General features: G+C 43.7%; 1 protein-coding gene across 2 annotated transcripts in view; it reads right to left on the bottom strand.

Annotated features, from left to right (window-relative positions):
- The window catches only part of GUCY1B1 (guanylate cyclase 1 soluble subunit beta 1), a 164,550-nt gene that overhangs the window by 49,220 nt on the left and 98,377 nt on the right, over nucleotides 1–16,953 (bottom strand). The window contains exons 4-5 of one of the 2 annotated variants that reach the window (XM_069744118.1): nucleotides 11,752–11,870; nucleotides 9,263–9,460 (exon numbers count right to left, since the gene is read on the bottom strand). In XM_069744118.1, the coding sequence (XP_069600219.1) occupies nucleotides 9,263–9,460; nucleotides 11,752–11,870 (317 nt within the window). Of the gene's footprint in view, nucleotides 1–9,262; nucleotides 9,461–10,055; nucleotides 10,126–11,751; nucleotides 11,871–16,953 lie in introns of those variants that run through there. The other variant, XM_069744119.1, reaches the window with a different exon arrangement.

Here is a 16,953-nt window from a genome sequence, read left to right as displayed (position 1 = left end):
TAACCCTAAGTTTAGCCCCAACCCTAACCCTAAATTTAGCCCCAACCCTAACCCTAAATTTAGCCCCAACCCTAACCCTAAATTTAGCCCCAACCCTAGCCCTAACCCTAGCCCTACCCCTAACCTAACCCTACCCCTAACCCTACCCTTAACCCTAACCTAACCCTACCCCTAACCTAACCCTAACCTAACCCTACCCCTAACCCTAACCTAACCCTACCCCTAACCCTACCCCTACCCCTAACCCTACCCCTAACCCTACCCCTAACCCTACCCCTAACCCTAACCCTACCCCTAACCTAACCCTAACCCTAACCCTAAACTAACCCTACCCCTAACCCTACCCCTAACCCTAACCCTAACCCTACCCGTAACCCTACCCCTAACCCTACCCCTACCCCTAACCCTAACCCTAACCTAACCCTACCCCTAACCCTACTCCTAACCTAACCCTACCCCTAACCCTAACCCTAACCCTACCCCTAACCCTACCCCTACCCCTAACCCTACCCCTAACCCTACCCCTAACCCTAATTTTAGCCCCAACTGCTGTTCTCCTGCCGGCCGGCAGATGGAGACAGATGGCGGGCGCACTGGGCATGCGTCCGCCATGTTCTGCTGGATGTAAAAAATAACAGCTAGTAGTTACCCATGTGTTAGGAGGCAGGTGAAACCGATCCTAGGTCCCCAACGCACGTTTCGGTGCGGGTACACCTTCCTCAGGGGGCGTGGTCCCCTGAGGAAGGTGTACCCGCACCGAAACGTGCGTTGGGGACCTAGGATCGGTTTCACCTGCCTCCTAACACATGGGTAACTACTAGCTGTTATTTTTTACCTCTCTGTCTCTGCGGTATAGCTGGAGGACATATATTGTTGGTTTAGACCGACTCTTCATGCTTTGGGAGTTGTCTGTGGGTGGGTAAGATTTGGACTAATGGAGGACACATTATTTGTGCTGCCATAGGACTATATTAGTTTAACTCTTTCCACATACACCCCTGCTTCACTTTTTGCCCATACTTATGGACATATGTTTTTGTCTGGTCTATGTATGTACTATGGTAAATTCCTTGTGCATATAACCTTCAGTACCGTAGTCATGGATATTTTCTGACATAGCATGTTATATCCTGTGTAGTTATTCAGGTTTGGTGTACCGTTCATTATTTTAATTGGAATCTCGCTTGACACCTGTTGTTAATATTGCCATATTCTGTATTGACTGCTCATTCGAACTATAGTTACTTTTTAAACAGTTCTGTTCTTTTGTTTTATTTCACTATTAATAAAGCTTTTTCACATTTGTTACTATTGGCATATTTCTTTGACTCATTGTCCTCCTGTTGTATTATTATTTATTTATATAGCACCATTAATTCCATGGTGCTGTACATGAGAAAGGGGTTACATACAGGGTTATAGATATCGTTTACAGTAAACAGGTTTACAGTGACAGACTGGTACAGAGGGGAGAAGACACTGTCATTGTGGACTTACATTCTATGCGATAGTGGGGAAGAGACAGAAGGTAGGGGTGAGGCGGCGGCTCTGGCGGTGGTGAGGCGGCGGCTCTGGTGGCGGTGGGGCGGCGGCTCTGGCGGCGGTGAGGTGGTGGCTTGGTTATTGTAGGCTGTAGGCTTTCCTGAAGAGATGGGTTTTCAGGTTCCATCTGAAGGATCCGAGGGTGGTGGATAATCGGACGTGTTGAGGCATGGAATTCCAGAGGATGGGGGATATTCGGGAGAAATCCTGGAGGCGGTTATGTGAGGAACGAATAAGTGTGGAGGAGAGTAGGAGGTCTTGGGAGGATCGAAGATTACGTGAGGGAAGATATTGGGAGATTAGTTCAGTGATACAGGGAGGGGACAGGTTGTGAATGGCTTTGTAGATCAGTGTTAGTAGTTTGAACTGGATTCGTTGGGGAATTGGGAGCCAGTGGAGGGATTTGCAGAGGGGAGAAGCAGGAGAGTAGCGAGGAGAGATGGATTAGCCGGGCAGCAGAGTTGAGGACAGACTGGAGTGGTGCAAGAGAGTTAGCTGGGAGGCCACAGAGGAGGGTGTTGCAGTAATCGAGGCGGGAGATGATGAGAGCATGCACAAGAGTTTTGGTAGATTGTGGGCTGAGGAAGGAACGGATTCCGGCAATATTTTTGAGTTGAAGGCCACAGGATTTGGCAAGAGCTTGGATGTGAGGTTTGAAGGACAGGGCAGAGTCGAGAGTTACCCCGAGGCAGCGGATTTCAGGTGCGGGAGAGAGCGTGATGCCATTTACCATAATAGATAGATCAGGTAGGGGGAATACGTGAGGTGGGGGGAAAGATGATGAATTCGGTTTTGTCTACATTGAGCTTAAGGAAGCGAGAGGTGAAGACGGAGGATATGGCTGACAGACACTTCGGGATTCTGGACAGCAGGGAGGTGACATCTGGGCCAGAGAGGTAGATGTGAGTGTCGTCTGCATACAGGTGGTACTGTAAGCCATGGGGCTTTGAGTTGTCCTAGGCCAAGGGTAAAGATGGAAAAAAGTAGAGGCCCTAGGACAGAGCCTCGAGGGACTCCAACAAAGAGAGGGCGGGATGAGGAGGTAGTGTGGGAGTGGGAAACGCTAAATGTGCGGTTGGATAGGTATGAGGCAATCCAGGACAGGGCAAGGGAAGGGAGAATCTGTAGCAGTAGGCAGTGATCGACTGTGTCAAAAGCAGAGGACAGGTCAAGAAGGAGGAGGATGGAGAACTGTCTGTTAGCTTTGGCTGTGACTAAGTCATTAGTAATTTTTGTCAGGGCAGTTTCGGTGGAGTGGTGGGGGCAGAAGCCAGATTGGAGGTTGTCAAGAAGAGAGTTAGATGAGAGGTGGGAGGAAAGTTGAGCATGGACATGCTGCTCAAGGAGTTTTGAAGCAAACCGGATCAGTGATATGGGGCGATAGCTGAGCATAGCAGTTGGGTCAAGGTTAGTTTTTTTGAGGATGGGTGTGATGGTGGCATGTTTGAAGGCAGAGGGGAAGGTACTGGAAGAGAGCGATAGGTTGAAGAGATGGGTTAGAGCTGGAATGAGCGTGTTAGTGAGGTTGGGGAGCAGGTGGGAAGGGATGGGGTCAAATGCACAGGTGGTGAGGTGTGATTTGGAAAAGAGGCGAGTAAGCTCTCTTTGAGTGATGTTGGAGAGGGAGGTTATTAGGGAAGAGCAGAGGTCTGGTATATGGAGTGGTTGGGGTGGTGGACAAGTACAGGTTTGTTTTGTTTGGTCGATCTTGTTTTTGAAGTAGGTGGCAAAGTCCTCGGAAGAGATGAAGAGAGTTGGAGGTGGCAGTGGTGGGCGGAGGAGAGAGTTAAATGTGCTGAACAGTTGTTTTGGGTTGTAGGATAGTGAAGATACAAGGTTAGTGAAATAGGTCTGTTTAGCAGAGGTGAGGGCTGAGTTGAAGTCAAGTGTAGCTTGTTTGAAAGCAGTGAAGTCGTCTGGCAGGCGTGTTTTCTTCCAACGCCGCTCCGTGACCCTGGATGCTTGTCAAAGTTTTTTTGTGAGATTGTTATGCCAGGGTTGCCTATTGCTTTGTCGCACTGTACCATGCATGAGAGAGGCGACTGAGTCTATGGCTGATGTGAGGGTAGAGTTATAGAAAGCAGTGGAGCTGTCCGTGTCATGGAGTGAAGATATGGAGGACAGGGGTAGGAGAGAGTCTGATAGTCTGTGAATGTCTAGGTTTGTGAAGATTCTGCGAGGATGTGGTAATGGCTGGACCTGGGGGGCAGGTGAGGAGCACAAGGATGAGAAGGTGAGTAGATGGTGGTCAGATAGGGGGAAGGGAGAGGTTGTGAGATTAGATAAGGACCAGAGGCGGGTGAAGATGAGGTCTAGTGTATGTCCATCTGTGTGGGTAGCTGTGGAGGACCACTGGGTGAGTCCAAAGGATGAAGTAAGGGCCAGTAGTTTGGAGGCTGCTGCCCGGGGGGTGTCAGTAGGGATATTAAAGTCGCCCATGATGATGGTGGGGATGTCGGCAGAGAGAAAGTGAAGGAGCCAGGTGGAGAATTGGTCGATGAAGGCAGTGGCTGAGCCAGGTGGTCGGTATATGACAGCCATTTGGAGATTGGAGGGAGCGTAAATACGGACAGAGTGAACCTCGAAAGAAGGGAGGATAAGGGAGGGTGGGGGTTGGATAGAGTTGAAGGAGCAGTTTTTAGAAAGAAGGATACCCACTCCTCCACCATGTCTGTTGCCAGAGCGAGGAGTGTGGGTAAATTGGAGGCCACCGTAACTCAGTGCTGCAGGTGAGGCCGTGTCAGGGGGCGTCAGCCAGGTCTCAGTGAGGGACAGGAAGGAAAGGTTGCGGGAAGTGAAGAGATCATGGACTATGTGGAGCTTGTTGCAGACTGAGCGGGCATTCCAAAGTGCCCCAGAGAGAGGAAGCAGGAGGTGGGGGTCAGTGGCACAGGTTTTAAGTGTGAGGGGTTGCAAAAGTTTCTCATAGTGTGAGAAGGATAGGGTGAGGGTTAGTAATGTATGAGGTGGGGGGGGCAGGATTGGGGGATGTGTCGCCAGCAGTGAGAATAAGCAGAGAATGGGAAACAGGTGGGTGAAGGAAAGTGATGATTAGCGGAGCAAAAACGGTGGGGGAAATGTGAGCATGGTTAAAGAGCAGGGGAGGAATAGAAAGGTAAGTAAATTTAGAAGATAGTGATTCGTCTTACCGTCTGGCCGATTTCTGGACTATTTCTGGTATATTTCTGATGACACTTAAAAGATGTCCCTTCAAATGATGTCACATCTGACCGAGGCCATATCTGACAGGCACCATGCAACTTATACCATTTGAAGAGTCCATGAAATGAAGCCAGGTGAGAGAGGAAGAGGGAGGAGTTCACAGCAGGGAGCAATTCACAGGTTGCAGTTAATAGTACATTTGATTAGCATCAAGGTTGGTGAAGGATATGATAAGATGGGAGGATAGAGCTAGGTGTGAGGAAAATGTGCATATCAATATGCATTCAGCAAGCTTGAAGTATGATACATGGAATTAAAGTCAGGGAAAAAGCAGCAACATACCAGCAGTTAGAAGAGGAAATAGAAGTACATGGGATTCAGAGGGTGCAGTGGCTAGTTCAGATTAGGAGACAGTTCGCACATACCAGCAGTTAGAAGAGGGATAGAAGTACATGGGATTCAGAGGGTGCAGTGGCTAGCTCATATTAGGAGACAGTTTGCACATACCAGCAGTTAGAAGAGGGATAGAAGTACATGGGATTCAGAGGGTGCAGTGGCTAGTTCAGATTAGGAGACAGTTCGCACATACCAGCAGTTAGAAGAGGGATAGAAGTACATGAGATTCAGAGGGTGCAGTGGCTAGTTCAAATTAGGAGACATTTCGCACATACCAGCAGTTAGAAGAGGGATGGAAGTACATGGGATTCAGAAGGTGCAGTGGCTAGTTCAGATTAGGAGACCGTTTTTGGAGAATCTTCAGTAGGATTTTATTGGCATGAGGTATAAACGCAATAATCTGATAGTTTCCACAGTCGGCAGCATCCCCTAATTCGAAATAGAAATAAACACAGATCTTGTCCAGTCCATGGGCCATTTACCAGCTGTCCATATCTGTTGACACAGGCATGTGGTGACATCAACTACTGCTTCAGAAGACTTTATTAGCTCTATTGGAATATTTTAACATCCAGGCGCTTTGTTCTTTCACAGAATCTTTTCAGCTCTCTATTATTTCCCGCCTCAGTTTATTCTGGTATCACTGATTCGTTCTTGTAGAGCTGCTCCATGTACTCTTTCTGCCTTTCCTTGATCTGTTCTGGGTCAGCTACTTTGTTTCTGTTGAAGTCTTTCAACGTGCCCACTCTTGCTTGAAATTTTCCATGCATCTCTTTGATCTTTTAGCTATGCCTTCCTAGTCTTGTTCCTCAGATGTTTTCTTTCGATCTCTGTACATATATGTTGATATTCAAGTTCTTTGTCTGCTGGCTCTCTTTAGTCTTTTACTGATGTTGTCTGCGTCCTGCTTGTTACCTTTTGCTTATGCCATTCGTCTTTCTTTGATGATCTTTAGGGTCTCTTCTAGCTGCGGCAGGTCTCTTCTACCTCTTGTTTATTGTCTTACTGGCTTCTTCAGTAATAATAGTCTTCATATTTATCCAGTGATAATTCCTTAGGTTTTCTTTCATCAGTGTCCAGTGATGAAAATTGGTTGTGCAGACAGTTTAAAAAAGCTTCAGGTATGTTGGTCAAATTGAATTTGGATACAGCCTGTTGTCTAGTCCGTTTGTGCAGCTTGACTCTAATCTTTGCTTTCAGAAGTTCATGATCAGTTACATATTCAGCTCCTGGCTCTTAACGGTAATGATCGATGACCTTCATTTTTGGTAAACATATGTAGTCAATCTGATTCTTACAGGCCCCATTCAGTAAAGTTTGTCTGTAGAGTCTCTGTGTGTGATTTTGGAAGGTGTTCATGATGGACAGTTGATTTGTAGTACAAAAGTTTCCAACAGCTGTTCCATGTTTGCCGTGGCCCACTTTGGCATTCAAGTCTCCTCTGATAATGAGTAAGTCTTGTTTTGTCATCTTGTCGATAGCCTCTTGAACTTAATAGTAGAATAGTTCAATGTCCTCCTCCTCATTAGGTAATAACTCTGTAACGCTTCAACGTATCCCAGTGATTCTGAGAATGTTTTTTCGAGACACATTGAACTTCATCGTAGTGGTAAATTTAGGTCACTATTTTTTGTGCTTCTTTGTGAAAATATCTGAATTTTGGCAAAAAGTTTGCAATTTTAAAACTGTAATTTTTTTTGGCCTTAAACAACATAGTTATATTCCACAAAGTAGTTAATAAATAACATGAGCATCATTTTTAAAACATCTTTTTTTTCCTAAGAAGTTGAAAGGGTTAAAAGTTTATTTGCAATTTCTCAACTTTCCAACAGAATTTACAACACCATTTTTTTAGGGACCACATCCCAATGACAAGTGACATTGAGGGGCCTATATGACATATGGAGAAAAAATAAATAAATTTTACTTTTCACACAAAAATGTTGTATTAGCCCCTAATTTGGCATTTTCACAAAGGTAGCAGTACAAAATGGACCAGATAATTTGTGCAATTTCTCTTGACTATGCTGATACCCCCATATGTGGTGGAAAACTACTGTTTTGGTACATGGCACGGTTCAGAAGGGAAGGAGCACCATTTGACTTTTGGGCAAAATTGGCTGTAAGCAATAGAGGATGTCATGTCATGTTTGCAGAGCCCCTAATGTGCCCAACAGTAGAAACCCACCACAAGTGACCCCATTTTGGAAACTACACCCCTCAAGGAATTTATTTAAAGCTGTAGTGAGAACCTTGAACCCATAGGTGCTGCTCAGAATTTTATAATGTCGAGCAGTGAAAATCAATAAATAATATTTTCTCACAAAAATCTTGTATTGCCCTAAAGTTTTCATTTTCACAAGGGTAACAGGAGAAAATAGACCATACAATTCATTGTGCAATTTTTTCTGAGTACATCAGTACTGTTTATGCACATGGCAGGCCTCAGAAGGGAAGGAATGCCATTTGACTTTTCAAGTGTAAAATTGACTGGAATAAATAGAGGACGCCATTTTTTGTTTGCAAAACCACTGCTGTGCCTAAACAGTGGAAAGTGACTCCATTTTGGGAACTAACCTAGAAGTCTGGTGATCGTGATCACCTTAACACTAGGACTACTGGTATAGTCATTTTGACTACTTACTTGCATTAGTTCTAGTCAGGTTTCATGAGTCCAGTAGTCCTAGTGTTAAACCCACAAGGGATCCACAGAATTTTATAATGTTGAGTCGTGAACATGATAAAATCATTTTTCCTGAAAAATGTTGCTTCAGCCCCAAATTTTTCATTTTCATAAGGTAACAGAAGAAAATGGACCATACAATTTGTTGTAAAATATCTCCTGAGTACACCGATACCCCATATGTGATTTAAAACTACTGTTTAGGCACATGGCAGGACTCAGAAGGGTAGGAGCGCCAATTGAATGTTGGATGGCAATGTTGGCTGGAATAGATTGTGAAAGCCATGTCACATTTGAAGAGCCCTTGAAATGCTAAACAGCAAAAAAAACACAAGTGACCCAATTTTGGAAACTACACCTCTTGAGGAATTGATCTTGGGTGTAGTAAGCATTTTTAAGCCTCAGGCGATTCACAGAACTGTATAACATTGAGCTGAGTCAAAGGAAATAACCATTTTTTTCCACTAAAATGTTGCTTTGGCAACATTACAGTTTGTTACGCAATTTCTCCTAAGTATACCAATACCCTATATGTTGTTAAAAACAACTTTCAAGGCCTAGTGCAAAGCTCAGAAGCGAAGAAACGCCATATTGCAGTTCAGATGTTGATGAAATGGTTTAAGGGTGCCATGTGACATTGGCAGAGCCGCTGATGTGCGAGAACAGTGGAATCCTCTATAAGTAACCCCATTTTATAAACTACCCCTCCCAATGAATTCATCTAGCCGTGCAGTAAGCTTATTGACATCACATGTGCTAACAGAATTTTATACCAATGGACGGTGAAGAAAGAATAATTACATTTTTAGCACTAAAATGATGTTTTAGCTACAAATGTTTAATTTTTATAAGGGCTAATAGTAAAAAAAGGATCTCACAGTTTGTTGTGCAATTTCTCCTGACTGTGCTTATAGTCTAGATAAAATCGGGAACTACTTTTTAGGCACAGTGTAAAGCTCAGAAGGAACAGCAGCACCCCCCCATAAGTGACCCCAATTTACAAACTAAACCTCTCAAATAATGCAGTGATCATATTGACATCACGGGTGTGTCACAGAATTTTATACCATTGGGCAGTGAAGAAAAAATAATTACTGTATTTTTCGCTTTGTGAGACGCATTTTTATCCCCCAAACTTGGGGGGAAAATGGGTGTGCGTCTTAGAAAGCGAACATGCCTTACCCATACCGTGGGCGTAGGCCGCAGGCTGGGATGAGGGGGTGTCCGGTTGCTGGACGGTGCTGCGTGTGTCTCCGATGCCCAGCAGTGCTGCGTGGGTGTTCAGAACTGTCGACATTTTGCAACAGGCCAGAGCCCCGGCACTTCCAAGGTTCCATGTGCGCTGGTCTCCGGGAATATGGCTGCCGCCAGGGGCGGCGCATGCGCAGGTGGTGATTTCGGGATCAAGATCTCAAGAGATGAGATCTCAGCGCTGAAATCTCATCTCTGGAGATCTTGGAACACTACTTAAAAACTCACCTTCATAACTATTTCTGTTCCATGGATCTGCTGCGCCACTGTTTTGACGATCCCAATAACAATATCTTGCAGTCCTTCTCTCTCGGAATAATAGTGTAAAATAAGGCCTTTCCCCTTTTCTGCATCAGTACATCTAAATGATGGAGCACGCATGCCTGGATAGATTGTGCCCAAGTGATCGTGCAGAGCATCGAGGTTCTATAAAGAAAATATCAAAATAAGATTTGTAAAACAAAATCTAACTTAACCAACAAAAATGGCAGACTGTTCACTCATTAGGGCACTATAATAGGGACAATTAGGTCCATTTCCTCATGGCACCCACTGGTTATCATTCTTTCATTAATAATGACTCAAGTGATCTCTTGCAGGGGTGACCCTTCATGAGGGAAGGTAAACACTTTGCACCTTTTCGTTACTAGAGAGATTATTTTGGGTAATATACTGCAATTTAATAATGCTTTCGAGTAGCATAAAATAAAAGTTTCTGATCAGTAAATAATTATTACATAATTGGAATTTTAGTACTACTGTACAATTGTATATGGAGAGGTCTGCAGTATACCAGGATATGTATTTTGCAATCTCAAACTGTGATAATTGCTGTGATACTACAGCCGTCTGGCCTGTGACCTGTCTACAATCTGAGTGTTCTTTTACAGCCAAATTGAAGCTGTAAAAAAGTTGTGCGGCTGCAAGTTGTACAAACGTCTTTAGTCTTTTTGTAAAGGTATGTGCATTGTAATACAGAAAATGTCTGCTATGAGTTTAACGAGAACCTTTTGTCGCCTACCTTTTGAGAAAATCAGAAATCTAGGGAATCAGCTATATTTAATATTGAATGAAAATCCACCCATATTACAAGCATCTGAAATGATCCTACGTTTGAGTGGATGAGCACTGCGATTTTCATTCCTAGAATAATTTAAAATGTTGAAAAAAATGTAAATGAATCCCAAAGATCGCAGCATTCTTCATAGAAACTGATGATTCTTACATTTTAATGCTTTTCATTATCATAACATAGTTTTAAAAATCCTCTCTCTCTATCTTGAGATATAAGATTAATCAAGAATTATACAACTTCAAAAATGTTTTCTTTAAAATTTGCACAAATTATATCATAACATGCAAAAGGCAAAGTTATAATGACCATCTGCAGAAATAAAATCTTATTAGTATACAACATGAGTAATTCAGTCAAGGCAAAATAATCTGTTTGCCTATCGTCTGATAAGCTATTTCTTTGTGTTTTTTTAAGATCACATTTTACCCAAAACAATGGAAAACTTTAGTTTTTTTTTTTACAAGAAACATACGTCCATACTTTGGGTACGGAAAAAAATGAACTTTTTTGAATTTACCAAATGGATGCAACGAAACAAAGAGTGAAAAATTTTAAGGGGTCTGAATACTTTCCGTACCCACTGTATAGACGTATGTTTCTTGTAAATAAAAAAAGTTTTCCAATGTTCTGGGTAAAATGTGATCTTAAAAAACACAAAGAAATAGCTTATCAGACGATAGGCAAACAGATTATTTTATACTTTCTGTACCCATTGTAAGTCACAATGTTACTATAAAAAAAAAATTTTAACTGTGAAATGTGAAATACAAATTATAATAATCTGCACTAGCAAAAATTCCCAGATGTTAACACACAGTGTATGATGCCCTGATCATCTGGATACCTGACTAGGTTTCAATCCATTTATTTTTGGCAACTTTCTTTAAAAGGAATCTGTCAGCCAGTATTTGCTACCTCATACGAGAGCAGCATGATATAGGCAAAGAGAAGCTGAATCTAACTATGTATTTCTTAGTTTACTGGGTGCAGCCATTCTGACACAATCAGAGCTTCTAGATTTAGAATGAAGCAGAGCTGAGAAAGCTATCCCCACCCACACTTGACTTTCTGTATACAAAGTCCATAGACAGTGAGCTGCTTATCACAGGAGGGGGTGTTGCCGGAGTAGTGTAGTCCGGCAATGTTAATTTCTTAGTGGCTAAATCCTTCACAGTAAGTAAACAACAGCACAATCTTTGACAAGTGACACACCCCTGAATTCTGTGTTTCAGCCTCCATCTCCAGCTGTCTTCAGATTTCATAGTAAAAACCTGCTGCAAATTCCCTTTAAGGAGAAAGAAAATCTATAAAGTATAAAGTTACCACAACGTTTAATTTACTAGAAGATACTACTATCCATCCGTCTGACATTTCGGCATAATTGATTTCCTCTTTAATTTGCAATGCAAACCTTAAAAGCTCACTAGAGACTCTTTCACTGCTCCACAATTCACTGACTGTCATCTTGGATTTCATTACCATTATTGATTTTTTGACATTTGGAAATAACACGGCTTATACCGTATATGTGTTAATGTTAAGTATTTGTAGTTGCTATGCAGCCAGTGTCAAAAATTATTATCTGCTGTAATTTATAACTATTCCATTAAACTTGTTTGTGTGCAACAAAACAGGAACTGACCTGCAAGAACTCTCTGACATTGGATCCAAGTACCCGAAGAATTGTGTCATATCCAGATTCTTGGCAGAAAACAAAAAACATATTCCCAAACATTTGGAGAATATCTCCGGCATTGAGATCTGTAGAACAACAAAAAAAAAATAAAAATAAAGTTTGATCTAAATTTCATAAAGGACACTTTACGATTACAGGAAAACAACACTATCTAACAGTGCATGTTGCGATACTCAAATGAAGCGTCATCTAGGCAGGGGGCAGAGGCTGCGGTCACTGTCGCAGCCCTTGCCACCTCCCTAAAACGAAGCGTCAACAGTGACGTTCCTTTCGGAGGCTGTGCTAGTCCCTCCTTATGAGCCTTGCACTGCGCGATCTGCACAGTGATACCATCCGCTTTGTTGTCGTCTCAGATCAGTAATGATCAGCCGGCAACAGAGCAGAGTAAGAGTACACGGCATGCAGGAGACTAGCGCTGCCCCTGCAAGTGACGTCACAGGTCACCTGCATGCCCAGTATTCTGACACCGCTCTGTTGCATACTGATCCAAGACGGCAACAGAGTGGACAAAGTGCACAGCTTGCAGGAAGATACACAGCAGAGGACGAGCATAGCCCCTGAAATGAGCGTCAATATTCATGCTTCATTTCAGGCATAAGGCAGGGGCTGTGACAGTGACCACAGCCTTTCCCCTTTGCTCTAATGATACTTAATTTAAGTATCCCAACATACATTGAGATGTTCAAACGAAGCATCATCACCCAGGAAATAGGAAAAAATAGACTAGCAGTTAGCGTGGTTACGGAACGGTATGGGAATTTTTATAAAAGTATATTAGAAAATAGTTTAGATTATGGCACTAACTAGATAGGGAGTTAGATTGTAATTTAGTTTAGCTTCGAACCACTCCTTTAACCACTTCATGATTTCTGAACCCTGAAGCGGTTAGAAAAAGTGCCAAAGAATTTAAAGAATTTAAAGAAGTGACATGCTCTATGTCCAAAAAACGCAGCAAAGCAAAAAATACTGATCACACAAAAAACCAATGTGTGTGCATGAGATTTCAGAAATCTCATAGACTTTGCTGGTATTGTTAAAAGCAGCTGAAAATTTGCATTAAAAAAAACGCAGCAAAAACGCCCTGTGTGAACTTACCCTTAATGGAAGGATATCAGTCCTAATAATATCATCTATAATATAACTCTGGGAGCGTCACTCTGTCCGAAGCCTGTATAGACTGCGCAAGCGCAAGCGCCGGCGCAGTCTGGACCCCACAGAGTGACGCAGCCCAGGAGATCGCGGTATGCGTAAGCACTGAACGCACACCGCGATCTCTAACGGAGAAGCAGGGACGTGCCAGGAGGGTGAGTATGCTATATTCACCTGTCCCGTTCCAGCGCTGCGCGCCGCTCCATCTTCCGGGTCCTCTGCCTGTGACATTCACAGTTCAGAGGGCGCGATGATGCGCTTAATGCGCGCCACCCTCTGACTGAACAGTCACAGCCAGAGGACCCGGAACACGGAGCGGCACGCAGTACTGGATCAGGGCCAGGTGACTATAGCAAGTGTCGGGGGCCTGAGCTAGCGGCGACTCCGACACCTGACCCCCACAGCGCTCCGGTGTCCCTACCTGCTCAGGCCCCCTAGCATTCGGCGCCCTGCGACGATAGGTGAGTATGTTATTTTTTTTTATATATCGCAGCAGCATACGGGGCATATACTATGGAGCATCTTATGGGGGCCATAAACCTTTATGGAGCAGCATACGGGGCATATACTATGGAGCATCTTATGGGGGCCATCAACCAAAATGCAGCAGCATACGGGGCATATACTATGGAGCATCTTATGGGGGCCATTAACCATAATGGAGCAGCATACGGGGCATATTCTATGGAGCATCTTATGGGGGCCATCAACCATAATGCAGCAGCACATGAGGCATATACTATGGAGCATCTTATGGAGGCCATCAACCATAATGCAGCAGCATATGAGGCATATACTATGGAGCATCTTATGGGGGCAATCAACCATAATGGAGCAGCATATAAAGCATATACTATGGAGCATCTTATGGGGCCATCAACCTTTATGGAGCAGCGTATGGGGCATATGGATGGGAGCAGCAAATTACAGAATGGTGGCGCAGGATGGGAGCAGCACATTACAGAACTATGGCGCAAGATGGGAGCAGCACATGACAGAATAGGGCAGCACATGCCAGAACGGGGGTGCAGGATGGCAGCAGCACATGAGAGAACGGGGGCACAGGATGGGAGCAGCACATGACAGGATGGGGGCGCAGGATGGGAGCAGCAAATGACAGAATGGAGGCGCAGGATGGGTGCCGCACACGTCAGAATGGAGACGCAGGATGGGTGCAGCACATGTCAGAATGTGGGCGCAGGATGGGAGCAGCACATGTCAGAATGGGGGTGCAGGATGGGAGCAGCACATGACAGAATGGGGGCGCAGGATGGGTGCAGCACATGACAGGATGGGGGCGCAGGATGGAGCAGCACATGACAGGATGGGGCGCAGGATGGAGCAGCTCATGACAGGATGGGGTCGCAGGATGGAGCAGCACATGACAGGATGGGGACGGAAGATGGAGCAACACATGACAGGATGGGGACGCAGGATGGAGCAGCACATACCAGGATGGAGACCATATACCAATATAAATATCATCACAAAACTTTTTCAAAATCAGTAAATTAAAACTCACACAGGCAGGTACAGTCATGGCCGAAAGTTTTTTCACCCTTCAAATTGTTACAGAGAATGAAGCATTTCTCTGAGAAAATGATTGCAATTACACATGTTTTGTTATACACATGTTTATTTTCTTTGTGTGTATTGGAACAACTCCAGAAAAACAGAAAAAAGCAAATTGAAGATAATTTCATACAAAACGAACAAAAATGGGTCAGAGAGCATTAATGGCATCCTCAACTTAATATTTGGTTGCACACCCTTTGGAATAAATAACTGCAATCAATCACTTTCTATAACCATCAACAAGCCTCTTACAACTCTTAACTGGAATTTTGGACCACTCTTCTTTTGGAAACTGCCCCAGGTCTCATATTTGAAGGGTGCCCAACTGCAATTTTAAGATTTCTCGACAGGTGTTCAATGGGATTTAGATCCAAACTCATTGCTGGCCACTAGGGTTGAGCGAAACGGGTCGGCAATTTTCAGAAGTCGACGACTTTTGGCAAAGTCGGGTTTCATGAAACCCGACCCGACCCCTGTGTGGGGTCGGCCATGAAGTCGGCGATCTTCTGAATCTGGAATCGGAATTCCGATACTGATTCCCGATATGTTTAAGATATCGGGAATTGGTATCGGAATTCAGATTGAAGTGTAAAATAAAGAATTAAAATAAAAAATATTGATATACTTACCCTCGGACGCGCCCTGGTACTAACCGGGAACCTTCCTTCCTTCGAATCAGCGCTTCCAGGACCTGCGGTGACGTCGCGGTGACGTCGCGGCTTGTGATTAGTCGCGCGACCGCCCATGTGACCGCTCGCGCGACCAATCAGAAGCCGCGACGTCACCGCGACGTCACCGCAGGTCCTGGAAGCGCTGATTCGAAGGAAGGAAGGCTGCCGGAAAGAAGCAGGGCACGTCCGAGGGTGAGTATATTCCTATTAGGTATATACTCACCCTCGGAAGCGCCCTGCACTGCATTGGGTTTCGAGTTTCGGCCGATCCCGACCCCGACTTTTTTATAGGATCGGCCGATTTCACTCGACCCGACTTTTGAAAAAGTCGGGTTTCGTGAAACCCGACCCGATCCTATAAAAGTAAAAGTCGCTCAACACTACTGGCCACTTCAGAACAGTGGTTTGTTTCCATCCATTTCTGGGTGCTTTTTGAATTATGTTTGGGGCCATTGTTCTGCTGGAATACCCATAACATAGGATGCAAACCCAGCTTTCTGACACTGGGCAATACATTGTAATCCAAAATCCTTTGGTAATCTTCACATTTCATGATGCCTTGCACACAGTCATAGACAGTGGCAGCATATCAACTCTAAAACATAATTTGAACCTCCATCATATTTGACTGTAGGTACTGTGTTCTTTTCTTTGTAGTCCTCATTCTGTTTGCTGTAAACAGTAGAATAATGTGTTTTACCAAAAAGTGCTATCTTGGTCTCATCTGTCCACAAGATTCTTTCCTAGAAGGATTTTGGCTTACTCATGTACATTTTGGCAAACTGCAGTCTAGGTTTTTTATGTCTCTGTGTCAGCAGTTGGGTCCACCAAGGTCTCCTGCCATATCATTTCATTTACTTCAAATGTCGATGGACAGTTTGCGCTGACACTCTGAATTTCTTTGGAACCTGATTGGGGAAGCTTATCCACCACCAGGACAACCTGTTTTGCAACCTTTCATCAATTTTTCTCTGCCGTCCACATCAAGGGAGATTTGATATAGTGCCATGTGTTGTAAACTTCTTTATTATGTTGCGCACCATAGACAAAGAAACATCAAGATCTCTGGAGAAGGATTTGCAACCTTGAGATTGTTGATATTTTTCAACAATTTTGGTTCTCAAGTCATCAGACACAGAGACACACAATGCAAAATTTGAGCCAACTTTTTCCCCTTTTATCTGGTTTCAGGTGTGATTTTCATATTGCCCACATCTGTTACTTGTCACAGGGGAGTTTGAAAATCACATGTTTAAAACATAATTGTCTACCCACAATTTTGGAAAGGTCCAACAATTGTGTCTGGCCCATTTTTGAGGGTTTTGTCAGAAATTAGGTACAAGGTGCCTTTTGTTCTCTGTTTTTGTGTTGTTCCAATACACACAAAGGAAATAAAAATGTGTATAACAAAACATGTGTAATTGCAATCATTTTCTGGGAGAAACACTTCATTTTCTGGAACAATTTTATGGGTGCCAACACTTTTGGACATAACTGTATATAGAAATGGTTTGCCACTATAATAGTGTAAGTATACAGAGTACGTTTGGAGGCGTCACAAATGAGGGCTCATGACCCCATGTGTATGTCTGCATCTCCTTCCAGTGTGACCCTAGAGGAAAGTTTCATATATCTCTAAAATTCTACATGTGACTCTCTAGCTATACCTGAAGCTGACAGTATATCCCGGATAATGTTGTTTTAAATGCAGAGGCTGATTCATTGCTTGACCAATGGCTATGTCTTCTACAAT

The sequence above is a fragment of the Ranitomeya imitator genome, chromosome 1, assembly GCF_032444005.1.
Source record: "Ranitomeya imitator isolate aRanImi1 chromosome 1, aRanImi1.pri, whole genome shotgun sequence".
Taxonomy (NCBI): domain Eukaryota; kingdom Metazoa; phylum Chordata; class Amphibia; order Anura; family Dendrobatidae; genus Ranitomeya; species Ranitomeya imitator.
This window is presented reverse-complemented; position numbering and strand designations above follow the sequence as displayed.